This window comes from Perognathus longimembris, chromosome 8 (genome assembly GCF_023159225.1).
Source record: "Perognathus longimembris pacificus isolate PPM17 chromosome 8, ASM2315922v1, whole genome shotgun sequence".
Lineage (NCBI taxonomy): Eukaryota > Metazoa > Chordata > Mammalia > Rodentia > Heteromyidae > Perognathus > Perognathus longimembris.
In genome coordinates, this window is record NC_063168.1 from 60814517 (window position 1) to 60841624 (window position 27108).

At 45.1% G+C, this 27108-nt stretch overlaps 1 protein-coding gene across 2 annotated transcripts; it reads right to left on the reverse strand.

Annotated features, from left to right (window-relative positions):
* Positions 1–143: 143 nt before the first annotated feature.
* On the reverse strand, positions 144–16251 carry Nrbp1 (nuclear receptor binding protein 1). Of its 2 annotated transcripts, none has more exons than XM_048353229.1 (18): positions 16137–16251; positions 13021–13250; positions 12729–12851; positions 12454–12555; positions 11505–11594; positions 11316–11356; positions 10847–10941; positions 9324–9407; positions 9071–9129; positions 8834–8932; positions 2117–2249; positions 1854–1959; positions 1661–1711; positions 1424–1559; positions 1183–1236; positions 1033–1096; positions 769–824; positions 144–686 (listed from the first exon to the last, which is right to left on the reverse strand). In XM_048353229.1, exons 2-18 carry the CDS (start codon positions 13228–13230, stop codon positions 582–584), a joined length of 1608 nt encoding a protein of 535 aa, XP_048209186.1. In that variant the 5' UTR covers positions 13231–13250; positions 16137–16251; the 3' UTR covers positions 144–581. The 2 variants fall into 2 exon arrangements, with proteins under 2 accessions (XP_048209186.1, XP_048209187.1); XM_048353230.1 differs by lacking the exon at positions 16137–16251 and adding an exon at positions 15516–15559.
* Between the last annotated feature and the right edge of the window lie 10857 nt (positions 16252–27108).

Sequence of the window (27108 nt, forward strand, 5' to 3'; positions counted from 1 at the left end):
CTTCCGCCACAGCCAGCGCGGGGCAGGCCGCTCCACCTGGGCTCCGCCCTCCCACCAGCCACCCGGGGCTCCGCCTGCGCGGGCCGGGGCTGGGCCGCAACACCTGTGGGCACCGAGGCGGAGAGGCGCAAGCACACAACCACTTTAGCAAAAAGTAGACTTTATTACAGCAGCAACTGAGGCGAATCGAATGGCCCCCCAGGGCCACCACTGCAGCACCACCTCTCTCCCGCCCGTCCACCCAGCGGGATCGTAGAACTCAGCTCCCCAGGGCCCGCGGGCCTCCTGTGCACACAGGCTGGGCGGGAGCCGGCAGGTCAGCTACGAGCAACCAGCTACGAGGCGGCTGCCGAGAAGGCCCAGGCCCACGTCTGTGCAAAACAAGTAAACAAAGTGCAGAGGGGAGGAAGGGAGGGGAAGGGACAGGATGATGCTCAGAACCAGGGAGCCCCAGAGCCCTCCTGATACTAAAGGAGAGAAGGGGCTTCACAGGGTAATACTGACTGGGGGGAAGGGGCAGGAGGGCTGCAGCACGTCCAGGGACAGCCACAGTGCAGATAGGGGCCCGGCCCGAGTGAGCTCTAAGAGGAAACGGTGACAGCGGCTGAGTTGAGAGTGCTGTTCCTGGCAAAGTTGAATTTGTTCAGGGTCTCCTCAAGCAGGGAGGTCAGCCGGCTCTGGTCAGCCTGCAGAAAGAAGCTCCGTGAGATGGGGGCTGAGGGAAGAGAAGGCAGGGGACAGCCAGGGCACGGGAGAGCTGAAACCCACCTCACTAATGAAACCCAGCTGCACCAGCTCAGCTGCCAACTCAGGTATGTTCTCATCTGACACAAACAGAAGGGGTAAGTTCAACATGAGGAAACAGACACTGAGCCTTCAAATCATCCCAGCCAGACACCCACCCACCCACCCATCTGAGGGTGAAGATAGTCATTCCACGTGAGTCAGTGTGTTACTTGTCACTGCCCCCCACCTTGTGTGTGTCCCTAGAAGGAAGGTTCACAGATCCTCCAAGGGAAAGGAGAGACTTACTTGGCATCAGGTCACAGCTCAAGTGCCGGTTCAGTTTGTCCTCCAGCTTCAGCAGAAGTGTCAGCTAGAAAAGAGGACAGGAAAATGAGGATACCCTTCCCCAGTCTCTGACCACCCAGGCAGGTGCGGCCCTGGCCCAGAGTCTCTTACATGGTGTTTGACTCCCTCCTCCACTGACTCAATGTTACACTGCATCAGCACCACCTAGGACAGAGCAGAGAGGGTCACTGAGTACAAGCTAGTCAGTAAAAATGACCAACACCTGGAAGTCTTTTCAGCCTATAAAGCATGGTGCCGAGGGCTAGCAATGCATGCTATACAGTACAAAGCCTTAGACAGCTATCAGTATCCGCCCCCCCCCAGGAATGTGGACACACAGCCATAGTCCCACCTTACGAGTCTCCACCTCAGCTGGCTCAGGTGTTGGAGTCTTGACAGAAGGGGGCACAACAGGTGACGTCACCTCCTCCTGCTGCGGTTGCTGAGGCCGAGGCAGCCCAAAGGCTGTCAGTGGGTAGATCCCATTCCTGGAGGGAGATGAAAACAGGTCATATGAGCTCTGCAAATGACTCAGGAGAGCTGCCCCTGCTTCCTCCCGGAAAGCCTGCCTTTCTCATCCTCCCCTCACCTGACATCCTCCAAGAATTTGTCTAATTCCAGAGCTGGTGACTGAGAGTATCTAGAAAAAAAGACAATGGAAGGTAAGGGAACAAGCAAATGGCAGAGTTAACCTTTCCCAAAGCATAAGCATTTTCAAAAGCCTCAGGGTGGTTAGTGGAAACTTTTTTTCTTCAGGCCCTCCCAATCAGATCGTTACTCACAAAGTCTGAATTGTATCTCTTCCTGGTCCTGCAGGGATTTCCAACAGTACAGCGCTGGTATCCATGTTTTTGGTGATCTCCTCCAAAGCATTCTCTGGAATCATGTCTGGGGGACAGGATGGGGCAAGATATGATGGAGTCAGAGATTACTATCATAAAAGGCAGAGACACAGCAGTAGAAGATCCCTTTGAAAACGAAAAAGGAAAGAACACCTGCCAGTGATATTTACAAGGCCCTGGGTTAGACAGTCAAGGGAACTCACGTTGGTGCCCCACAATGCAGTGGGCAGCAAGGAGTTTGAGTGAGGGCACTTCAAACAGTGCAGGGTGGAAGAGAAGTTCTCTGGCTGTTGGTCTTTGAGCAGGCTCAGGCTGCAGGCACTTCTGAATGAACTCCTAGAAAAGAACAAGAAACTACAGCAGTCAGCTAGAAACCCTGCACTGTGCTCGTTCCAAGCTTTCATTTCATTGGTAGCACTAAGATTTGTACAATAAGAACTCAGCACTTGTTGAGGAAATATATTGGTAAAATTGGTATCTGAGAAATAACATTCACTATTCTTTATAGTTTTTAATATTTTATTTTCTAAACCACAGCCTTTTTGTTTGTTTGCTCTTCTATGTGGTACTGTGTTTTGAGCTCAGGGCCTCATGCTTATTTAGGTGGTGCTCTACTGCTAGGCCAAGCATCCAGCCCTTTTTGGCCCTACTGGTTTTCTACGATCTTAGATCTTACTTTTTCCCCAGGCTGTACCTATGCCTGTATGACAATCTTGCTATCTTACATTTCCTGCTGGGATTACAGGCATGCAGCACCAAGCATTGGTTGATAGCACTCTCATGAACTTTTTGCCCAAGCTAGTCTGGAACAGAAAATCCTCTCCCCTCTCATTCTCCTCACCCCCATCTCAGCCTCCCAAGTACATAAGATTAGAGGCTGAGCACCTTCTCCCACTTCTTTTTTTTTTTGGCCAGTCCTGGGCCTTGGACTCAGGGCCTGAGCACTGTCCCTGGCTTCTTCCCGCTCAAGGCTAGCACTCTGCCACCTGAGCCACAGTGCCCCTTCTGGCCGTTTTCCATATATGTGGTGCTGGGGAATCGAACTGAGAGCTTCATGTGTAGGAGGCAAGCGCTCTTGCCACTAGGCCATATTCCCAGCCCACTCCCACTTCATTTTTTATTAGCATAAATTAATTGTACAATGAGGCTTCACTATGATGTTTACAACAGCACATATTAAATGTACTTTGATCAAATTCACCCTATCTATATTACTCTATTAATCCATTGCCCTTCCTTTCCTTTTCATTTTTACTTTTTTATGCCAGTACTGGGGCTTGAACTCTGGGTTTCCAGCTCTGGGCTTCCAATTCTGCTCTTTTACTCATGGCTGGTGTTGTACCACTTCTTGAGCCACGCCAGTTCTGGCATTTTGATGACTCGTTGGACATAACAGTGTTGAGGATTTGTCTGCCCACACTGCCTTGAAGTCTTGATTCTCAGATCTCTGGTATGAGCATGAGCCACCAGTACATAGCCTCCTTTTCTGTTTTATGAGTCCATTCACTGTCAACCTTTCTTCTTCAAGCTTTGCTAGAATTAATTTTTCCTTCCCTTTAGCTTGATCCACTGTGGAGCATAGTATCATAATTTCCTTTGCCCACTATAGTCATTGAATTTCCCATGCTTTCTCTAACCATTTTTCCTCCTTGTCTACTTCCTGTATTTCCTATGACAACCAACCTTTCTCATTTGAAAGGCCAACAAGGTTACATATCTTTTTTTTTGTGGGGGGGGGGCGGCGCAGCTGGTCCTGGGGCTTGAACTCAGGGCCTGGGCTCTGTCCCTAAGCCTCTCTGTGCTCAAGACTAGAGCTCTACCACTTGAGCCACAGCGCCACTTTGGCCTTTTCTGTTTACATGGTGCTGAGGAATCGAACTTAGGGCTTCATGCATGCTAGGCAACCACTCTACCACTAAGTCACATTCCCAGCCCTACATATCTAATCTTACACTTGACTATACCAACTGTCAACTAGTAACTCACTCCACTCTATCCTCAAGTCTTCCAACTGTATTCCTTTTTTTCCCTTCTGTTATCCATTACACTTCCCTAATGATTTACAAATTATTTTTGTGGGCTGGGAATATGGACTAGTGGCAAGAGTGCTTGCCTCCTACAGATGAAGCTCTCGGTTCAATTCCCCGGCACCACATATATGGAAAACGGCCAGAAGGGGCGCTGTGGCTCAGGTGGCAGAGTGCTAGCCTTAAGCGGGAAGAAGCCAGGGATGGTGCTCAGGCCCTGAGTCCAAGGCCCAGGACTGGCCAAAAAAAAAACCACAAATTATTTTTGTTTGGATGTTTTAGTCTAGCCTCTACTTTTGGTAGTCTACCTGCTTTAATTTTTATATAACTAATTTAAATTGATATGCTGCTGGGCACTGATGTCTCATGTTTGTAATCCTAGCTACTCAGAAAGCTGAAATCTGAAGATCCCAGTTCAAAACACACAAATCTGAGACTCTTATCTCTAATTAACCACCAAAAAGCCAGAAGTGACGGATGGAGTGGTAGAGCATCAGGAACAGCATGCAAGTCCCTGAGTTCAAGCTCAAGTTACTGGCAAAAAATAGATTTGCTTTAAAATGTCAAGATGGTTGTCTTAAGAGCGTATAGCAAGTGCCCGCAGTTATCATCAACTGAGTTTACCTCCATGTAAATACACTTCCATTAGCACACAACCGTTAACCTCAGTGTCACCCACCACTGTATCCCCCCTAGACCTGTATACAGAAGCATGTAAAGCAAGTAAAATTTTACAGCTTTGACTTTTTTCTGCTTCATGTTTTCTTTCTTTTTTGGGGGGAAGAGGGGGCCAGAATTATTTGTTTAAGTAGTTGTACAAATGAGTTACCATTTAACAAAGAATGTTCTCTTGGCCCTAATATTCCCAGTAGATAAAGAAAAACCTGCCAGGGTTTGGTTAGAGAGGCAGCATGTATACCTGCCAAGGAAGCACAAGGTCTTGAATTCAAACCCTAGTACCAAAAGCAACAAAAAGGAAAGTAGCATCTGAAAGTCAGTTAAGAAAGAACAGTTGTAGAGCAGAAATTAATGAGATAGAAACTAAAAAAAACCCTATATAACAAATTAATAAAACTAAAAGCTTGTTCTTTGAGAAAATAAATAAAATTGACAGACCACTTGCAAGACTTACAAAAAAAAAGAAAAGACCCATATCCATAAGATCAGGGATTCCATGGGAAAAATTACAACAAATACACAGGATATTCAATCAATTAGAAGGAACTATTTTCAGAACATATACTCACTAAAGAATGAGAACTATACATATATGGATCAATTCTTAGAGAAGTATAAACTGCCCAAACTGAGTCAAGAAGATATAAATCAATTAAATAAACCAATAATGTATGAGATACAGGAAGCAATCCAGAGCCTTCCAATAAGGAAAAGCCCAGGCCCAGATGGATTCACCACTGAATTCTATAAAACCTTTAAAGAGGAGCTAATACAAATACTCCTCAAGCTCTTCCGTGAAATAGAAGCAGGGGGAGAAATCCCAAACTCATTTTATGAAGCTAATATCATATTCACCCCACAACTAAGGCAAAGACCCAACAAAAAAGAGAACTACAGACCAATATCACAAAGCTCCTCAGAAACTGATTAAAAAAATCATACACCACGACCAAGTAGGCTTCATCTCACAGATGCAAGGCTGGTTTAACATATGCAAATCAATAAATGTAATTCACTATATTAACAGAGCTAAGACCAAGAATCTTATCATCTCAGTCAATGCCCAAAAAGCCTTCGACAAAATACAACACCCATTCATGTTAAAAGCCCTGGAGAAAATAGGAATAGAAGGAACATTTTTTTTTTTTTTTTGCTTTTGTAGTTGTCTTTTTTTTTTTCAAATTTTTATTATCAAACTGATGTACAGAGAGGTTACAGTTTCATACGTTAGGCAATGGATACATTTCTTATACTGTTTGTTACCCTGTCCCTCATACCCCCCTCCCTCCTCCCCCTTTCCCTTCCGCCCCCCCCCCCCCGGAGGTGTTCAGTTCACTTACACCAAACAGTTTTGCGAGTATTGCTTTTCTAGTTGTTTGTCTTTTTTTACCCTGTGTCTCTCAAAGAAGGAACATTCTTTAAAACAATAAAAGCCATATACAACAGACCAACTGCTAATATCATACTAAATGGGGAAAAACTAAAAGCATTTCCCCTAAAATCTGGAACAAGACAAGGATGCCCACTCTCCCCACTTCTATTCAATATGGTACTGGAATTCCTAGCCATAGCAATAAGGCAAGAAAAGGACATTAAAGAAATCCACATAGGAGGGGCTGGGGATATGGCCTAGTGGCAAGAGTGCCTGCCTCGGATACACGAGGCCCTAGGTTCGATTCCCCAGCACCACATATACAGAAAACGGCCAGAACCAGCGCTGTGGCTCAAGCGGCAGAGTGCTAGCCTTGAGCAGGAAGAAGCCAGGGACAGTGCTCAGGCCCTGAGTCCAAGGCCCAGGACTGGCAAAAAAAAAAAAAAAAAAAAAAAACAAGAAATCCACATAGGAAAAGAAGAAATCAAACTATCCCTATTTGCAGATGACATGATCTTATACCTGAAGGACCCAAAAAACTCAGCTCCCAAACTCCCAGAACTAATAAACCATTTTGGCAAAACCAGCAGCCTTTCTGTATACCAACAATATACAAGAAGACAAGGAAATTATGGGAATAATACCATTCACAATAGCTAAAAAAAAAAAAAAAATATATATATATATATATATATATAGGGATTAACCTAACCAAAGATGTAAACGATCTATTTAATGAAAACTATTTAAAAAAAAAAAAACAACTAAAGAGAAATCAAAGAGGACACCAGGAAATGATGGAAAGACCTCCCATGCTCATGAGTAGGCAGAATCAATATAGTGAAAATGGCCCTATTGCCAAAAATGTTACACAAATTCAACGCAATCCCCATCAAAGACCCAGCTACATTCTTCACTGAAATAGAGAAAATAGCCCAAAAATTCATATGGAACAGCAAAAGACCTAGAATAGCCGAAGCAATTCTAGGCAAAAAAAAGCAACGCAGGAGGCATCACAATGCCAGACTTTATTACAGAGCCATCATAACAAAAACAGCCTGGAACTGGCACAAAAACAGACCCGAAGATCAATGGAATAGGGTAGAAGACCCAGAAATAAAACTGCATACCTACAGTCAGCTGATATTTGACCAAGAAGCCAAAGCCATACAATGGAAAAAATATAGCCTCTTCAACTATTGGTGCTGGGAAAACTGGGCAGCCACAATGCAGAAAACTCAAAATAGGCCTTTGTCTATCACCATGCACACCAAGATCAACTCAAAATAAGACCTCAACATCAGACCTGAAACCCTGAAACTACTGAAGGACAAAGTAGGAGGGGCACTAGAACTTATAGGCATAGGCAGGAACTTCCTGAATAGAGTCCCAGGGGCACAACAGATAGGGGAGAGACTTGACAGATGGGACTACTACAAAATAAGTTTCTGCACAGCTAAAGACATAGCCACTAAACTAGAAAGACAGACAACCATATGGGAAAAGATCTTCACCAGCAAAGCAACAGACTAAAAGGCCTAAGATCCGTCATCTACAGAGAACTCAAGAAATCAACCCCTTCCAAACCTAGTAAACCAATTATTAGATAAGCAAGGGAGCTAAAGAGAGACCACAAAAGAAGAAATAAAAATGGCCAAGCAACATATAAGGAAATGTTCAACATCCCTGGCAGTAAAGGAAATGCAAATAAAAACAACCCTGAGAACCACCTCACCCCAGTTAGAATGGCCTATACTCTGAACTCAGGCAACAACAAATGTTGGAGGAGATGCGGAGAAAGAAGAACCCTTCTCCACTGCTGGTGGGAGTGTAAACTAGTACAACCACTCTGGAGAACAGTATGGAGGTTCCTCAAAAAACTCAGCATAGACAAACCCTATGACCCAGCCATACCACTCCTAGGCATCTATCCAGAACAACAGGATCCAGGATATCAAAAAGACACCTGCACATCCATGTTTATCGCTATTTACAATAGCCAAGATATGGAAACAACCCAGATGCCCCACAACAGATGAATGGATCCAAAAAATGTGGTGCTTGTACACATGGAATTCTACATAGTGATTAGAAATGATAAAATAATGGCATTCGCAGGGAAATGGACGGATCTTGAACAAACAATGTTGAGTGAGACAAGCTTAGGACACAGAGAACAAAGGTGCATGGTCTCCCTGAGATGTGAATGTTAGGAGGGAGAAACAACTAAAAAGCAGAGAATGTCTCTGTAAAGGAACGAACATCTTTTAAAATGGTATTTCTACATGTTTTGGTCAGTGACTTTACATCATGTCTCTAAAACCAAACAATTACTAAATAAACATAAAAATGTCTAGGATAGTCCTAGCAGAGGATCACAATAGCTCAACAGCTATGTACATATGATCATATAAGATGAGGCTAAGCAAAATAAACTCCAAGATACGGAAACAAGAGGATTTTATTGTTGTTGTAATTTTTAATGTACTATGTGAATCTCCTATGGTTTATCCCCTGTTGTTACTGTATATGATTTTGGTACACTGGGTATTGTATATATGTTTATCTGAATTAGGGAAGGGAATGGGAACATCAGAATGGTGAGACAAAGAATAAAGGTGGAACCAATGCAATAGCGATACTCATAAGACAATATGTTGGAAAAGAACTGTACAACTAGCAGGGAGGGAAGGAGAGAGAAAAATGAGGGAGGGTGTAGCAAGTATGACAAGAAATGTACACACTACCTTATTATGTAACTGTAACCCCTCTGTACATCACCTTGACAATAAAATTAATTTTTTTTTAAAAAAGGAAGAAAGAGCAGTCCTCAAGACCCTTACCCTCTGTAATGAGTCTTCTAGCAGCTGGATGGCACTGCTGATGGCTTCCTGTGACACATATGATGACTCTCCATTGCCCTGAATCTCCAGCACTGCCATCTACAGGAATACAAAGGAAACAGTCCTAAGAACCTCAGCCCTGTCACAGACACTCCCTCAAGACCAGCACTTCCCTTGGCCTCCCTTCCTTTCCTCTTTCCATCTTCCAATTTCCCTCCTTTCCCCCTTTCTCCTCACCTCCAGTGCACACATGCCAAAGGAGTAGATGTCCACGGCTGTTGTCACATTAGTAACTTCTAGGGAAAACAAAGAGGGCTTGGTAAAGCAGAGGACTGAGGGCAAGGAATGGCAGACATGCCTTTAGAAAAAAAATCAAAAGAAGAAAAATACTTTGTGTGCTAGGACAGTTGCACTGCATCTACATGTCAGGTTATAAGGTACAAAACCAGGGCATAAAGACAGGACACAGATGCCAGGATGCTTTCCTTACCTCCATACTCCGGTGCAAAGAAGTGTAGATTCTTCTGCTCTTCCCGGCAAGTCTTCACATGATTGTTGATAGTGTCAGGAGCCACTGGGAGTAGGGGAGATACCCACAATCTAACCACCACCAACAAAGCATAGTCTTCCTCCAGAGAGAGGCCCCTGAAGCCAAGTTTCTCCTGAAGACTCTACTCTTCCAACAAGCAGAAACCATCCTGAACTACAGACTACGCATGGATATCAGACCTACTGCTTCTCATCTAAGACCCCAAACTTTAAAAAGAAAAAAAGAAAGAAAGAAAGCTTTGCATATACCTAAACACAGTGGGGGCTTTAGCTACTCAAGAAACAACATAGTCAAAGGAAAAACTTGTGACTTGGTCATCTTCCCCAAATCCCAGATACAATAATCTCTAATCCCACAAAAATGCCAAGTTTAATTTAATCTGTGAAATGAACATAAAGACACAGGTTGCCCTTCCTAATCTGGGACAATTGGAGTCTTCAAGAACGTGGATAGAAAAAGTAAAGAAGCATTAGAATACACGCAAGGAGTTAGCCTCCTTCTTATACAACTTTGCTAACTAAATCCCAAGGAAAGTTCAGAATTGAACCAATGCCCTTGAATTGGCTTCATCTTTAACCCACCAGAACCCTGCTCCAGTCTTACTCTTCAGTGCTGCCTACTACAGAGCTGGACAATGAACCAGGCCTAATTTGGACTCACTCCAATCATAAACAATGATAAGGCACAGAATATGGGAGCACAGTATGATGTAGGGAACCAGCCTGATGATGAGGGGGGATATGAATCTAAAAGGTTAGGTGGCCAGCCAGGCAGAATCAACAGGAAACAAGCAGGTTTTGGAGGGGCAAGCAAGTGGAGGGCTGGCAGGGCAGAAGCTAAGCAGGCATAATTAAGCCGGGACGTAGGGGAACAGGCCTTGCTCCCACGACTGCATGCGCTGGGCAGCCGCAAAGGGAGCAGAAGGAGCACAAACAGAGCCCCAAGTGGGGCAGAGGAAGCTCTCACCATTAGCAAAAATCCTATGAAAGACTGTTGGGAACAGAGCAGCCCGTAAGCGGGAGGGAGGAAAACAGAGAAAAGTTGTGAGCGATGGAGCAGCCAAGCCCCAGACAAATGGTAACACCACGCAGACACAGCACACGAAAATGTACACTGCACACAGATACACAGCAAATGAAAGCACTCACGGCAGACACAGCCTGGAACCTCCTCTGGTAGGATCGGGCCCCAGGGACTCTGATTGGACCTCACTTCCACCTCTTGCCCTTTCCCAAACTCCTATCGAATTCTCTATAATATTCGTCTGTTTCCCTCCAAAAAGATACCCTACCCACTCTTTCATTAATTGGCCTCTCCCTAAGAATTACCTCCAGCAAGGTCTTGTCTCTTAGTCTAGTCCATACCTCAGGATTTTGCTCTGTTCTCCACATTGCCTTCCATCTTACCCCCATGGTTCCCAAATTCCCGAGGCTCCCAAGCCCAGAACCTCTCCCTCCCCTCACCAGAGCCAATCTTGATGAGTCCGTTGTGCTGGATGAAGATGGTGTCACAGGTCAGGTTCCCATGGATGATGGGAGGGTCACAGGAGTGCAGGTAGCTGTGGGGGCACTGGGCTGTTAGAGGGGCCACTGGGAAATTAAGGGCAGGGGGAACCCAAGGGTTAAGAGGAGCAAGGGCCAGGACTCCTGCTGGTCACCATAAAGATAATCCCCACACTGTGACTCTCTCTATTATGCCTGATGATTTCAATAGTTGGATAAGCACTTAGAGAAAACAGGTAGGAGACAGTGTTGTTGTTCGGACATTAAGAGGAACCCTTTACAAGACCCATAGGGGGCCTTGTTGTGACAGTACATGACTCAGAGAAAATGGGGAGAGGCAGAATAGACCGGCAGAGTAGTGCCCCTGCAATCTGTTTGGAGGCACTAAATCAGGAATACACAGGAAAGAAACTAACCAGATACTACTTACCTGAGGGCAGAGAGGATTTGTGTGCACCAGCGCTTCCAAGCCTACAAGAGAATTTGGTCCAAGGGTTAGCAGTAATCTCTTCCCATAATCCTCCAATAGATGCTCCTACCCATCCCTAATCAGCCTCACAACACAGTCTCCTTAAGCCCAAAAAGAACAAACTGAAACTTTGTCTTCCCTCCTCCATACCTTTTCATTCATAGTCTTATGATTCTTTTTGGTCTTCTTCAGAAATTGCTTCAGACTCCCAGATGACATGTATTCTGTGATGAAAATTACCTGGGAAGCAAAGCATTTACTATAAGGCTTTATGGTAGAAATTATCTCTTATCTGGTGATACAGTTCACATACAATTTTTTGCTTTCTTTTGGGGGGGGGTTTAAATTTTTTGGACAGTGTTGTAGTTTGAACACAGGGCCCTGTGCTTGCCAGGTGAGCAGGCACTCTTACTACTTACACCAGATACCCACTAAACATGTGTGGTTTTTTTTTTTTTTTTTCAACTTTCTCTCCGGTTCTTAACATCATTTTCTTAGACTGAGTAAACAATAAAAATTCTGAAATAAGAGCCATGGGAAGAAGGAAGCAAAAGTTTACTCATTTCTTCCCCATTTGTAACTTGGCAAAAGCCACAGGTGGCAGGTGAAGCCAATTCTGAGTACTACAGCAACGGATTTAAGTTCTGTTTCAAAACTACACAGTTTCAGGGCTAGGAGGTATGGTATGGTTCAAGTGACAGAGTGCTGAGTTCAATCCCCACTACGGAAGGAAAAAAATCATGATCGAAACTACCAAGTTTTGCTGGATGCTGGTGGTTCATTCTTGTAATTCTAGTTACCTAACAGGCTGAGATCTGAGGATCGAAGTTTGAAGCCAGTGAGACTCACCTCCAGTTAACTACCAAAAAGCTGGAAGAGGAGCTGTGGGTCAAGTGTAAAAGGCTAGTCTTGAGCACAAAAGCCCCAAATTCAAACCCTAGGACTGGCAACAACAACAACAACAATAACAACAAAAAAGAGGAGGTGGGGGGGAGGAAAAGAAAAAAACTACCCAGTTTAAGTCTCTGAATATAAAAGGAGCAATAATGTAACTAGTTTCTTCCAGTAAGTTCAGGAAATAGTAGAGAAAAATTCTTACCCTGGCCTTGTTCTCTTTAATGTCCGCCCAGTACTTGTGAAATTTAACAATGTTGAGATGTTCTAATTGAATCAGATTATCAAACACTGCACGGACTTTTTCCTGGAATAAGGGAGACAGATGGGTAAGAGTTCACAAATCACTGTAACGATCATGAAAAGCTACAAGGGATCTAACCCCCAATGTGCCCTCCTCACAGTCACTGTTCCCACATGGACTTCTCTTTAACCCCAGAGTTCTAAACCCCCAGGCTGCAGCATTTCACCAACACCTACCTCCTGAAGTTTGTAGTTCTTGCGCTCAGAAAACTGTACCTCATTCCACACAACTTCCACGCCTTCCTCTGTATCCATGGCCAGGTACGCACTGTCAATACCTGGTACATTCCGCTGATTCACCTGAGAAACAATTCAGATGGAATTAAAGTTACCAGATGACCTCTCGGCTTAAATACTCTGTAAGACCACCTTCTCCCAGTGCCCAGCCTGCTGGTCTGCCTCTTTGGAGAGTTTAGTTCTCACCTCTTAAATATTTATTCTCCCAACAGTGACACTACCTTCACCTTACCTCTTCTCGCCTCTTTTGCCAGCGCCCACAGGGAGACTCTTCCAAGATCTCAGACTCATCTTCACTCTCTTCTTCCTCCTCTGGGGAAGCAGCTGAGGTGGTAGAGGTCACAGGAGGTGACACTGAAGTCAGGCCAGGAGCTGAAGATGAGGATTCTACCTTTGGGTCTGAGCCACTACTGAGTACTGTCTGAGCCTCTCCCTCCGACATGCTGGAATGAACACTCAAGCCTGTATTGGTTGGGCAAGGACAAAGAAGGCAGAGGAGGTCAAGATAAATCTACAAAGATGTAATCCTAGCCTCATCTGGAGACCCAAAGGAAGTAAAACACATACCTCCCTTGTTTCCCTTAACTCCAAAATCAGAACTAATTGCTATCTAAATACTGAAAATTACTCTTTTGTTTGTTTGCCAGTCCTGGGGCTTGGACTCAGGGCCTGAGCACTATCCCTGGCTTCTTTTTGCTCAAGGCTAGCTCAGCCACTTGAGCCACAGCGCCACTTCTGGCCATTTTCTACATATGTGATGCTGAGGAATCGAACCCAGGGCTTCATGTATGTGAGGCCATATTACCAGCCCTGAAAATTAACTACTCTTGTAACTCTGAAGAAAGAGAGCTACTTTAGCTGAAGATGACTACCCCAGAGTGGCAAAGACGAATTTTAAAGCAGTATAACCCTCTTTAAGGAGGTTATCGGTAAGGTTCAATGATAAGGTTTTATAAGTAAGGTTCAAATGAAAAGCACAACTGGATGTCCCATTCCCTCTTAGCAATTCACCCAATAAGTTTCCATTTTGAATCCTCCTTGTGCCCCTATTACACTCTGCTCAAAAACTATGCCAAATAGGCACTATTAATTCCAGGCTCCAAATTGTTACCCTGAGCCAGCTCTAAGGCTACCACCCTCAGCCAACTTAGCCAGCGAACCCCTAAGCTGATTTAGCCTAGCAGAACTAACCTTGGCACTATTATCCTTTCTGTAAGAGAATGAGCTTGCTAACCCATGGAGAGGTCACCCTTGACACAGGTGACTGGTGGTGATGACTTCACCCTTCCTATGATGTGTGGCAAGTAGGTACTGGTTAACACTTTTCATTTAATCAGTAATATTTAATAAGCACTTATTATAGATCACACACTGGTCAAATGACTGAGACAGAAGAGTGAATAAATTAACTTCCCAGTTTTCATTTCATTCACACTACTCAAAGGCTTTTCAGTTTCCATTTTCTGGGGAAATACATCTGACATACGCATTCCTTTCAATTACAAATAACTCAATACTTATTTCTACAAGAGTATGGCTTCTTGAGGAAAAAGCTAAATATCATCAACTGGTGCTACAGAGTGTCACAGGACAACCAATGAATGTTATTCCATACAGCTAAAAACAATGGCTGTGAAGAAACTAAAACTTATGTGTGGTGGGCTCAAAGGAGTGGTGTCAAATAAAAAGGGGATATCCTGGGGAATAAATTTTCTTTTCTAAATTCAGGGTGCCAGGCGCCTCCAATCCACACTAATCTTTCAGAACTTCTAATGTCCTCCTCTACCTATACTGTCTAACCTCAAGCTATACTATTTAACCTAAGTCAGAAGATTTTTATGACATTTAGGAATTCCAGAAAGTGTCAAAGCACAAAAAAAAAAAAAAAAAACCCACCCACTATGTCTCTGCCTATTTAGAGAGATTCCCCTAAGCCATCCAGGAAGGTTACTGCAGTATGTGAATGTTTCAGTAACCTACTAGAAAAGTTTAGAGATTAATTTCTGATCATCTTCCCTTGAGAAGTAGCTAAGAAAATAGTTACGTTGGAGCCAGGCACCAGTAGTTCTGCGCCTATAATCCTAGCTACTCAGGAAGCTGAGATTTGAGAATTGCTATTCCAAGACAGCACCCCAGCCCTGGGCTCACGCCACAGTACCAGTGTGCACATGCACACACACCCATATACACTCACATACACGTTAAGTCTGTACAAGTGGCTTCCCAGATCAGCTATATTCACTAAATACATCCAAAACCTGAAGTAAAATTCCCGGCAAGACTACAATTTTAAAAAATGGTGGAATTTTTGACACAGAAAAGGCAATAGCTAAGGAGCTCTAAAGAAACTTCTGGACTAAAAACACCACGGTGGGGCACCCCAGCAGAAGCCAAATCTTCATCCATCACGCCGACGCCCAGGAATGTGCTTCTCCTCCTCCCTCCCCAGTCCAGTCCTACTAGGCAAAAGGAGAGAAGTGCCCAAGGGATTCTGGAAGACGAAGACCCCTGCCACACCTGGGGGGGGGGGAGGGTTCTGCCTTAGAGGTACCCAGGGGATAGCAGCGACCCCGCACAGGAAAAGACCGTGTCTGCCCAGAAGGGCCGTCCCATCCCCTCGCCGCCCCCGGCCACCCTGGGGCGCCGCGCTCCCCGCGGAGCGGCGTAAGTCGTCCTGCAAAGTTGTCCCCGGGAACTGTCATAACCAAGACAGCAGCCCGTCCTCACCCTGAGTCAACCCGGAAGGCCTCCGAGTGTCCAAGAAGAAAGCTCGGGTTGAGGAGGAGGCCCTGATACTCTCACACTCCAACAGGTCGCGCAGCCGCGGTGTGAAGGCCAGCGGCCGCAGGCGCCAGGGCCCCTCCGGGCGGGCGAGCGGGCGGGCGGGCGCGCGCGCCCGGGCCACCTCATCAAAGGCCGGCCCCACGGCGCAGCCAGGCCGCATGCCACGCCCCCGCGCCGCCGGCGCCCCGCCCCGCGAGCAGGCCCGGCCGGGTCGCCGCGCTTCCTTCCGCAGGCCATCAGGCCGCTGCCACCGCCGCCCCGCCCCCGGCCGCCCGCCCCGCCTCTCGCGGCCGGAGTTCCAAGCGAACGCCTGGGCCTCCCGACCCGCGCCCGCAGAATTCCGGGCGGCCGCCGCCACGCCGGAGAAACCAGACGAGCGGGTCAGCGGTCAGGGCTGTGGCGGCTCCTCGGCTGCGACAGGTCGGGCCGATCGGGCCTGGCTGCCGAGTGAGCTGCGCCGCCGGCAGCACCCTCCGGCCGGCTCCCGCTGTCCCAGGGCTCGGGCGCGGGCCTGCCATCGTCTCGCGAGCCCTTGCCTCTGGGACTCGTTCCCCAAGGGCTCACCTCCCGGCTCCGCGCCCGCAGCCTGCGCTTCAGCTCCAGCTCGGGTTCCGGGACCTCGGAGCACAGCGAGTCCCTTACAGCTGCGCTCCACAGCGCAACCGAACTGCGGGCCCCGCCCTCGCGGCGTCCGGACCAACAGATGGGCGGTGCCGCCGCGCCGCCAGGTTGCCATTGGACGGGGCGGCGAGGGGCGGTGCCCGCAGACGGGCGCTCGCAGGGCGGTGCTCGGCCGCGTCTCCTCCCCGTGCGCCGCGGGGGCCCGACACCTCGCCGAGGGCTGGGTCGTGTGGGTCTCCACCGGGGCTCGTCTCTGTCCAGCGGTCTTCCCAGTCCAGGTGCCCCCCCAGGGCTGCTGCTGGACGAAGGGAAAGACTTCTCCCTCTTCTCGGAGGCGCCATGACAGTCCTAACCGCATGAAAAGACAAAAGGAGCGCCAGACACAGCCTCTAACCCGAGGAGAGAGCCCATCACCTTTACCCAGTGGGGGACGAGACTGAGCTGGGCACTCATTCTTCAGGAAACCTTAAAAAAAGAAAAGAAAAGAAAAAGGAAAACACACGACACCGAAAATAGCTAACTATTCGCTAAAACTTTACAAAAGGTTTTCACAGATGTTATCTGATGTGACCCTCGGGAGAACCAACTCCTCCCAACGATCGCTGAAATTGTTAGTTAACAAATGCAAAAAAAAAAAAAAAATCGCCTCGGAAATATTACGCTATTGACCGAAGCTAAGCTGATGAGAGCCAGCTCTAGGATCCTACATAGTATCAAAGCCTTCCTTTAAACAGATGTTGGGAAATAATTCAGATTGGTTGCGAAGAAGTGGAAATAAAAGATGGTATCGAAGGTGGCCGTGCACCCGCGGCTCAGGCTTGTAATCCTGACTGTGCAAGAGGCTGAGACCTGAGCATTGCGGGGCAGACAGCCCACGAGATTACCATCTCCAGTTAGCGCGCACACGCACGCACACACGCACACACACGCGCGCACACACGCGCACACACACACACATACACAGTCTAAGTGGAGCTCTGGCTCCAGTCGTGGAACACAGGGACAGCTCCCAAGCCCTAAATTCAAGCCAGAGGCCGACGCATGCTCACGCGCACGCACGCAAAGACGGTAGATTGTGGGTGAATCATTGAGCTGTGGAAACTAAAGGCGAGACGGGTTGGTGGAAATTCATTGCCATTAGACATATATTATGGACGAAAAAGGATCACTCAGTCAACTGAACTTGGGAGTCATAATCGCCCAATTTCACTGCTCTTAAAGGGAGAAATCTGTAAATCTGAGATGAAGAAACCTTACGGAAACTCATTTTCTCATTTCTTCACCTTACATCATTTATTTTAAAAACGAATCTCATTTTTTTTTTTTTTTAGTCTGAGGCACGAGTTCTCTTTCAACTAGTTCCTTTCAAATACTTACAGGGAACCCTTCAGCAGCCTGGAGCTCTCTTATTTTCAAACTTTCACTCTTAACTTGATCAGATTCTGCATAAAATTTTACCATCTCATGTATTTGATTTTCCCCTCTTAAAACACCTGGGCTGGGAATGTGGCTCAGTGGTAGGGTGCTTGCCTAGCATGCATGAAGCCCTGGGTTCAATTCCTCTGTACCACATAAACAGAAAAGGCCAGAAGTAGCACTCTGGCTCAAGTGGTAGAGTGTTAGCATTGAGCAAAAAAAACAGCTCAAAGACAGTGCCCGGGGCCCTGAGTTCAAGCCCCAGGGCTGGCACCACCACCACTACCACAACAACAAAACAGTAGGCTGGGTGCTAGTGGCTCATGCCTGTAATCTAAGCTACGTATTACAGCTACTCAAGAGTCTGAGATCTGAGGATAGAGTTCTGCCGTCAGCCCAGACAATAATGTCCATGAGAATCTTATCTCTGAATACACACACACACACACACACACACACACACGGTGAAAGTGAATCGGTGGCTAAAGTGGCAGAGTGCCAGCCTTACATGAAAAAGCTAAGGGACAGTGCATATAAGCTCTGTGCTCAATAACACAAACACACACACACACACACACACACACACACACACATCCAGGCATGGTAATACCTATAAGTTCAGCAATCTAGAGACTGAGTCAAGAGGATGAAAAGTTTGAAGCCAGGGTCTGGGAAGGTGGCTAGTGGTAGAGTGCATTGCATGCACAAAGCCCTGGGTTCCAGTCCTCAGTACCACATAAACAGAAAAGGCTGAAAGTGGCTCTGTAGATCAAGAGGTAGAGTACTAGACTTGAGGAAAAAGAAGCCAGGGGCAGTGCTCAGGCTGAGTCCAAGCCCCGGGACTGGCAAAAAAAAAAAAAATCTGAAAGATAACATAATGATGTCATATGTCATTCATTATACATTGTTCAAACCCAATTTGACTGACCTCAAAGGGGCTTTGGGTAATTATGTCAGTTGGGTTCATCAATTTGAAAAAAATGTACCCTTGTTACAGGGTTCGAAGGAGGAGATTCCATATCCTTCCAAGAGTCCACCACTCAGAGATAATCTCAAGCAAAAAGATGGATTTATTGGGGAAGCAAAAAGTGAACTGACCAGCCAGGGACGCAGCACAGACTCGGGAGCTGAAACTGCAACCATAAAAAGTGGGCTGAGGGCTGGGGATATGGCCTAGTGGCAAGAGTGCCTGCCTCGGATACACGAGGCCCTAGGTTCGATTCCCCAGCACCACATATACAGAAAACGGCCAGAAGCGGCGCTGTGGCTCAAGTGGCAGAGTGCTAGCCTTGAGCGGGAAGAAGCCAGGGACAGTGCTCAGGCCCTGAGTCCAAGGCCCAGGACTGGCAAAAAAAAAAAAAAAAAAAAAGTGGGCTGACCGGCCAGGGACACAGTGCAGACTCAGGTGCTGACAGGCCAGGGACACGGTGGACACTCGAGAGCTAACACTGTGACGACTAACAGTCCTCAAACTGGAGTTTATAAAGGTAAAAGCCTAGCACAGATGTAGGAAGTTGACGTAGGGGGTAGAGCAAGCAACAAACAAGCCATTTACAGAAACAGAATTTTGGGGTCAGGTTGACCTAATAAGATGAGGTCAGCTCCACTCCCCCCAACATTTCCTACCATGTTTCCCTAGTCAAGATGGAGTCAGCTCTATTTCCTACAACACCCTCTTGTGAGGAATGCTAATAATGGGAGAGGCTATACAAATGTAAGAGGATGCTTTAAAACGGGGGGGGGGGGGGCAGGGGGGGTGAGCACTCCTGATTCAAGCCTTAGCGGCTGATATTTGAGGATCATGGTTTAAAGCCAGCCCAGGCAGAAAAGTCCACGTGATTCTTAACTCCAACTAACCAGCAAAAAGCCAGGGGTAGAAGTATGGTTCCAATGGTAGAGTGCCAACCTCGAGTGAAAAAGCCAAGCAAGATCATGAGGCCCTGAACTCAAGCCCAGTACTAGTACCAAAAACAAAAACAGGGCTGGGGATATGGCCTAGTGGCAAGAGTGCTTGCCTTGTATACATGAGGCCCTGGGTTCGATTCCCCAGCACCACATATACAGAAAATGGCCAGAAGTGGCGCTGTGGCTCAAGTGGCAGAATGCTAGCCTTGAGCAAAAAGAAGCCAGGGACAGTGCTCAGGCCCTGAGTCCAAGGCCCAGGACTGGCCAAAAAAAAAAAAAAAGTCAAAAACAAAGAAAAAAGAAAATAGACAGATCTTTAGTGTCTGTTTTTGAGGATATCACTTCTATTTGTCCTAATTTTAAGCTTCCCAGGTGACCTGATAACTTGACTTCCCAAATACACTACAGCTTATGTTAATTATGATATGCCACATGCACAATTCTGTAACAGTTTACTAAAAACTCACTAAATTCACAAGGAGTGAGCTTCATAGTACAAAAACCTTCCATCAACAAAACTGCTGTGGATCTTTCAAGGTCTTGGTTTCCATAGATCAGGGTAATTGAAAATGCATTGCATTTTTGCTCAAAGCTTTTCTTTCTCAGTGAGACACCATTGCCATATCTCTAATCTCATCATTCCTCTGGGGATAGAATGTAGAGAAAGGAAGAAGGAAGGAAGGAAGAGAGGGGAGACAGAGAGAGAGGAAATAACCAATCCTTTTGGGGGTTGGAGGTATGGCTTTGTTGGTAGTATGCTAGCCAAAGAATGAAAGCATCAGGTACCAAGTTGGAGTCCCAGTCTTGGATCTAAAAATAGGAATGTGGATCTTTCCTTCCAATAGTATCTTAAACTAAAGACATAATTAAGATGTAACTTTGCCTAAAGCTTTTCCTGCCTCTGTGTCTCTCTGTCTCCTCCCCCATCTTTCATTCCTTCCTTGCTGAGGATCAAACTCAGTGTCTCATGCATGCTATAGACTTTTGGTGATTATTTACAACTCTGTAAGATCTCAAACGAAAGCAAGTTTCCATCCCTTGATGTTACAAATCATCTGAGGTGTTCTAAATCATATCCATCCAGGACCCTCCTTAGATCGACTAATTGTGACTCTTGGGGATAGCAGAGGGATGGGACTTGGGTTTCTGTAGATTTAAGAATTGTCCAAGTGAGCTGGGAATATGGCCTAGTGGCAAGAGTGGTTGCCTCGTATACATGAAGCCCTAGGTTCAATTCCCCAGCACCACGTATATAGAAAATGGCCAGAAGTGGCGCTATGGCTCAAGTGGCAGATACTAGACTTGAGCAAAAAAGAAGACAGGGACAGTAGTCAGGCTCTGAGTCCAAGGCCCAGGACTGGAAAAAAAAAAAAAAAAAAAAGATACAAGGATGTATAGACAGCCAAAAGAAAGAGAAAATATGTATAAGGACAATTCTAGAGAAAAACAAAGAGATGATAGCAAAGCACTATTTGAAAGTACAAGACAGGGCTGGGAATATGGCCCAGCAAGAGTGGCAAGAGTGCTTGCCTTGTATACATGAGGCCCTGGGTTCGATTCCTCAGCACCGCATAAACAGAAAAAAGCCAGAAGTGGGGCTGTGGCTCTAGTGGTAGAGTGCTAGCCTTGAGCAAAAAGAAGCCAGGGGTAGTACTCAGGCCCTGGGTTCAAGCCCCAGGACTGGGGGGCGGGGGAGGGGGCGGAAAGAAAGTACAAGACAAGAATTCTTTTTTTTTTTTTTTGGCCAGTCCTGGGCCTTGGGCTCAGGGCCTGAGCACTGTCCCTGGCTTCCTTTTGCTCAAGGCTAGCACTCTGCCACTTGAGCCACAGTGCCACTTCTGGCCGTTTTCTGTATATGTGGTGCTGGGGAATCGAACCCAGCGCCTCATGTATACGAGGCAAGCTCTCTTGCCACTAGGCCATATCCCCAGCCCCAAGACAAGAATTCTTAAGAATTGACCAAAAAAAAAAAAAAAAAGGCCAACTTTCAAAAGTAAGCCTTGAGCACCCAATACAAACACATACTACTGATCTGTTCCCACCAAAAACTCCTGTTGAAATTGAATCCTCTTTGTGAGGTGTTAAGGAGTGAGGCTTTGAAAGGTAATTAAGAAATGAAGGCTCTGCCTTCATAAATGGCTGAGCTTGTGAATAGGTGAATGGGTTATCTGGAGAGCTGGTTGTCTGTTGGATGAGCTCCCTTTCCATATGATGCTCTGCCCTGTCTCAGCACTCTGCAGTCTGCATCATCAGTGAAGCCCTCGCCAGAGGCACGGGGTAACCCTGGATTGCCCAGCCTCCATTCCTATAAGAAACAAACCTTTTCTTTATGCATTACCTAGACTTGGGAATTCAGTTACAGCAAGAGAAAACTGATAGATACAATTGAAACGCATCATAGAGGCACTTGTTTAACTTTCAGGATACAAATAAAGTTGTAAAAACTGGGCTGGGATGTAGCTCAGTGGCAAAGCGCTTGCCTAGCAAGTGCAACGTCCTGGGTTCGATCCCCAGTACCAAAAAAGAAAACACAAAAAAAATACAGTTAAAAAAAAAAAAAAAAAAAAAAAAAAAGGGCTGGGGATATAGCCTAGTGGCAAGAATGCCTGCCTCGGATACACGAGGCCCTAGGTTCGATTCCCCAGCACCACATATACAGAAAACGGCCAGAAGCAGCGCTGTGGCTCAAGTGGCGGAGTGCTAGCCTTGAGCGGGAAGAAGCCAGGGACAGTGCTCAGGCCCTGAGTCCAAGGCCCAGGACTGGCCAAAAAAAAAAAACTACCAGAGGTGGGGAGGAAGAACCAGATTATCTGAGACAACAATAAGATTGATTTAAAAAAATTAAAAAATACCTCAATGTCAACCTAGAATTTTATCCCTATCTAAACTATTATTCCAGAATGAAGAAAAATAAAAATCTACTTTAGTGATTTTTCTTTTTGACCACAATTCAGTTCAGATTCTGGGCCTCATACTTCCTAGGGAGGTTCCTGCCATTTGAACTACAGCTCCACTCCAGCAAAATACTTTTTCTTGTCAGTCATGGGGCTTGAACTCAGGGTCCAAGTGCTGTCCTTGAGCTTTTTCACTCAAGGCTAGCACTCTACCAGAGCTCTACTTTGGTTTTCTGGTGATTAATTGGAGAGAAAAGTCTCAAGGACTTTCCTGCCTGGGCTGGCTTTGAACCAGTCCTCAGATCTCAGCCTCTTGAGTAGCTAGGATTACAGATGTGAGCCCAGCACCCAGATCAAAATACATTTTTATATCTCAGAAACAACTAAAAGATTTTAAAAAGGAATACATGGTTAAACCAAAATATATTTATAAATAACAATTCACAAAAATAACGGGAAAATTTTCATGTCTGAACATAATGGTTTATCAGGGACCAAATTTACCCACCTCTCTGGACATCTGGACAATTACACAAAAAATACAAAGCAATGCTTTTAAGATATTGGATAAGATGAAGTACAGGTTGGGGGTGTAGGTCAGTGGTAGAGTATATAGTTAACATGTATGAGACTCTGCAATGTTCAATCCCCAGAACTTCAACATTAATTAACAAACAAAAATAATTTAGCTGGGTACTGGTGACTTATGCCTATAATTCTAGCTACTCAGGAGACTGAGATCAAGGATTTCAGTTCCAAGCCAGACGGTAGAAAAAATCCTCCAGATTCTGCTTTCCAATTAATCAATCATCAAAGTCTGAAAATGGATTTGGAAAAAAAATCATACTAAGTGAAGTGAGCCAGACCCAAAGAAACATGGACTCTATGGTTTCCCTCATTGGGAATAATTAGTACACGTCTAGGATAGACCTAGCAGAAGAGCACAATAGCTCAATAACTATGCATATATGAACACATAAGATGAAGCTAAGAAAAATGAACTTCAAGTTATGGAAACAAGTGGTATATCATTGTTGTTATTTTCAACCTGCCATGTGAAGCCATGCCCCCACCTTTTTTTTTTTTTTTTTTTTTTTTGTATTTCATTGCAGGGATTTTACCCCTGATATCACTGTAACTGATTTTAGTACCCTGGATACATTGTATACACGTGTATTGGAACTAGGAGAGTGAGAGGGAATACCAAAATCAAGAGACAAAAGAGAAAAAGACATACCAATGCAACAGTAATACTTAGAAAACTATATGGTGTAAACTAACTATACAACTCATGGGGGGGGGGATGAGGAGGTGGGGGAAAATGAGGGAGGAGGTAACAAGTTGGGTAAGAAATGTACTCACTGCCCTACATATGAAACTGTAACCCCTCTGTACATCACTTTAACAAATAAATAAAATTTTCCTCAATGCCAGCACTCTAACACCTGAGCCACAGTGTCTGACTTTTTCTATATATGTGGTGTTGAGGAATCGAACCCAGGGCTTCATGTATGTGAGGCAAGCACTCTACCACTAGGCCATATATAAATAATTTTTAAAAAATAAAATGAGTAGATAATAAACCACAAAAAAGTCTGAAAATGGAGTTGTGGTTCAAGTGGTAGAGCACCAGACTTCAGTGAAAAAGCCAAGCAAGAGAGAGAGTCCCTAAGTCCCTGAAGCTTAATTATATGATTCTACATTAAGTAATTATAGAACATGAACCTAGCTAGGACTACATAAAAGGTGGTAAAAGGTAAAAGAAAAATAGAGGGCAAATAACTGTGAAAGAGCACGAAAATGATTGCAATAGATTGCTTGCAACTATGAAAATAGAATAATGAGGGCTGGGGATATAGCCTAGTGGCAAGAGTGCCTGCCTCGGATACCCGAGGCCCTAGGTTCGATACCCCAGCACCACATATACAGAAAACGGCCAGAAGCGGCGCTGTGGCTCAAGTGGCAGAGTGCTAGCCTTGAGCGGGAAGAAGCCAGGGACAGTGCTCAGGCCCTGAGTCCAAGGCCCAGGACTGGCCAAAAAAAAAAAAAAAAAAAAAAAGAATAATGAAACCTGTTTACATTGTCTAGGGAAGGGGGAAGGAAGAGTGGTAGAAAAGTGAAACTGATGGAAATGAGACAATTAAATCTCTCTTTAACTAATTCTCCTAACAATGTAAGCTGATAAAAAATGCTTTAAAAAAAATCCAAGCACCAGTGGCTCATACCTGTAATCCTAGCTACTCAGGAGGCTGAGGTCTAAGGCTCACAATCCAAAGCCAGCCCAGGCAGGAAAGTCTGTGAAACTCTTATCTCCAATAAATTACAGAAAAAGCCAGAAGTGGTGCTGTAGTTCATGTGGTAGAGAGCTAGCCTTGAGTGAAAAGGAACTTAGGGACAGGGCCCAGGCCCAGAATTCAAGGCCCAAGACTGGCAGGAAAAAGAAAGAAAGAAAGAAAGAAAGAAAGAAAGAAAGAAAGAAAGAAAGAAAGAAAGAAAGAAAGAAAGAAAGAGAAAGAGAGAAAAAGGAAGGAAGGAAGGAAGGAAGGAAGGGGAAGAAGGGAGGGAGGGAGAGAGGATGTGAGGAAGGAAGGAGAGAGGAAGGAAGGAAGGAAGGAAGGAAGGAAAAAAGCTAAAAAATATTGTATGCTTTTATTATATGAAGTATAGAGTATTAGTCACAGTGAGCTAGGGAATTGGTTCAGTAGCCTGGCATGCATGAGGTGAGGCCCTGGATTCATCTCCCAGGACTGCCAAAAAGGAAAGGAAGGAAGGAAAGACAGAAGGAAAGATTGAAGGGAAAAAAAGGAGAAAAAGTAGGAAAGAGAGTAAATGCTGGTTGCTTGTAGGATTGGATAATTGTGAAATGAGAAGTTTTCATTTAATGAGCAAAAGACTCTAGTTTAGGATGGAAAGTTCTGAAGACGGTGGCTGTGATGGCTGGCACTGTAATGTGAAAAGTACTGAATGCCACTGAACTGTCTGTGTCAAATGATTAGAATGGTAAATTTTATGTAATGTGTATTTTACTACCACAATAAATTCCTCGGGGAAAAGAGTTGAAAACACAACTTTGAAAAAATTATAACAAGATTGGAGTTATTAAGCAGGTAGTTAAAACTTGCTGAGCTCTTTTTAAGATGAGGACAAAAATGCTGAATAACTCTAGATTTTATAATAAATATTTGTAGTAAGTGTGAATGTTAACATTGTAACTGTAAGAAAACTGTAAGGAAAAATCACTAAAACATAGAAACACTCTCTAGAGCTTCTACCATTGAAGAAAAAATAGAAATATAGGAGGATGCTTTATCAAGCCAACATAAGGCAAGAAATGGGGGTGGGGGAAGAAGCAAAGGATAAGAATGGCAAGGAGAAAATACAAATAAGATGGCAGCAATAAACTCAGATATGGCAGGAAAAAAAAAACCAACCCTGAAACCTTGAGGCACTTACTAAAAGAAAGAAACTTACTTGAACACTGGTGGCTCATGCCTAAAAATTCTAGCTACTCAAGAGGCTGAGATCCGTGGATTGTGGTTCATAGCTAGCCTGGGCAGGAAAGTCCATGAGATTCTTATCTCCAATTAACCACCAGAAACTGAAAGTGGAACTGTGGCTCAAAGTGGTAGAGCACTAGCCTTGAGCAAAGAGGTCAGAGACAATGCTCAGGCCAAGTTCAAACCCCATGATTGAAGGGGGTTGAGGGGAGAAAGAAAAAAACGTTTAGGTGGCATTTTCTAAAAGTCCAGTTCAATATTTGATAAGATACCTTTAAAATATGACTCAGTCAAGCCTAGTGGCGCATGCCTATAATCTCAGCACTGGAGAGGCCTCGGATGGACGATCATGAATTTGAAGCCAGTCTAGGAAACATAGCCAGAACTTATTTGTAAACATTTAGCATAAATATATGTACTATGGCAAAACATGACCCAATAAGATTAAAAATAAAAGGAAAGGCATGCCAATCAGACATCACTAACAGAAGCCAAGAGACAGATCACCATCCGTAGCCATTTTTGTGGATTGGTTAGCAGGATTACAGTGGCAGCTTTGCTATTACTACAGATGCCATTTGTTCCCAGTCAACTGTAGGGCCAAATTATTGACTATGAGCCTCAGTCTTTAAGATGTTTTTGCCCTAGAGCTGATTAGTAGAAGAAGGATTTCTCTAAATAACACCTTATAGTTCTCTTGGAGTAACAGTGTCAAACTCAACTCGTGTGACCATGTGGCCTATATGACAAAAGAGTTCTCTTACTCAGACATTTAGGGGACTCCTTAAGGAATAAGCACACTCCAGATACTTGCTGGAGATTGCCCTCACTTTTGCCAGCAGTTCTTGCTGTAGATCACTGTTGTTTGTGGGCTTTGACACTACTTCTTTTAGCCTAGCCACATGGCCTCATCTCAATGATTTTGTTATTTTATATTTTGGTGGCAAGAATGCACCCAAGGCCTTGCACATGCTAAGCACAAACTCTGCGAAGTCCCTATCTCCTACTGAATCTACATATTTCCAGATTCCTCAAGAAAGCTCAGTCTCTATTCAGAATGTTTACTTTAACAAGACACAGAGGAGAGGTCGCATACAATTGCCACTAGAAGTAGCTATTCCTCAGATTCCTGACTGAGCTAGCCCTTCCTGCTTGATTCCCCCCCCCCCCCCAAGAATACCCAGTTTGTGCCACCCTCTCAGA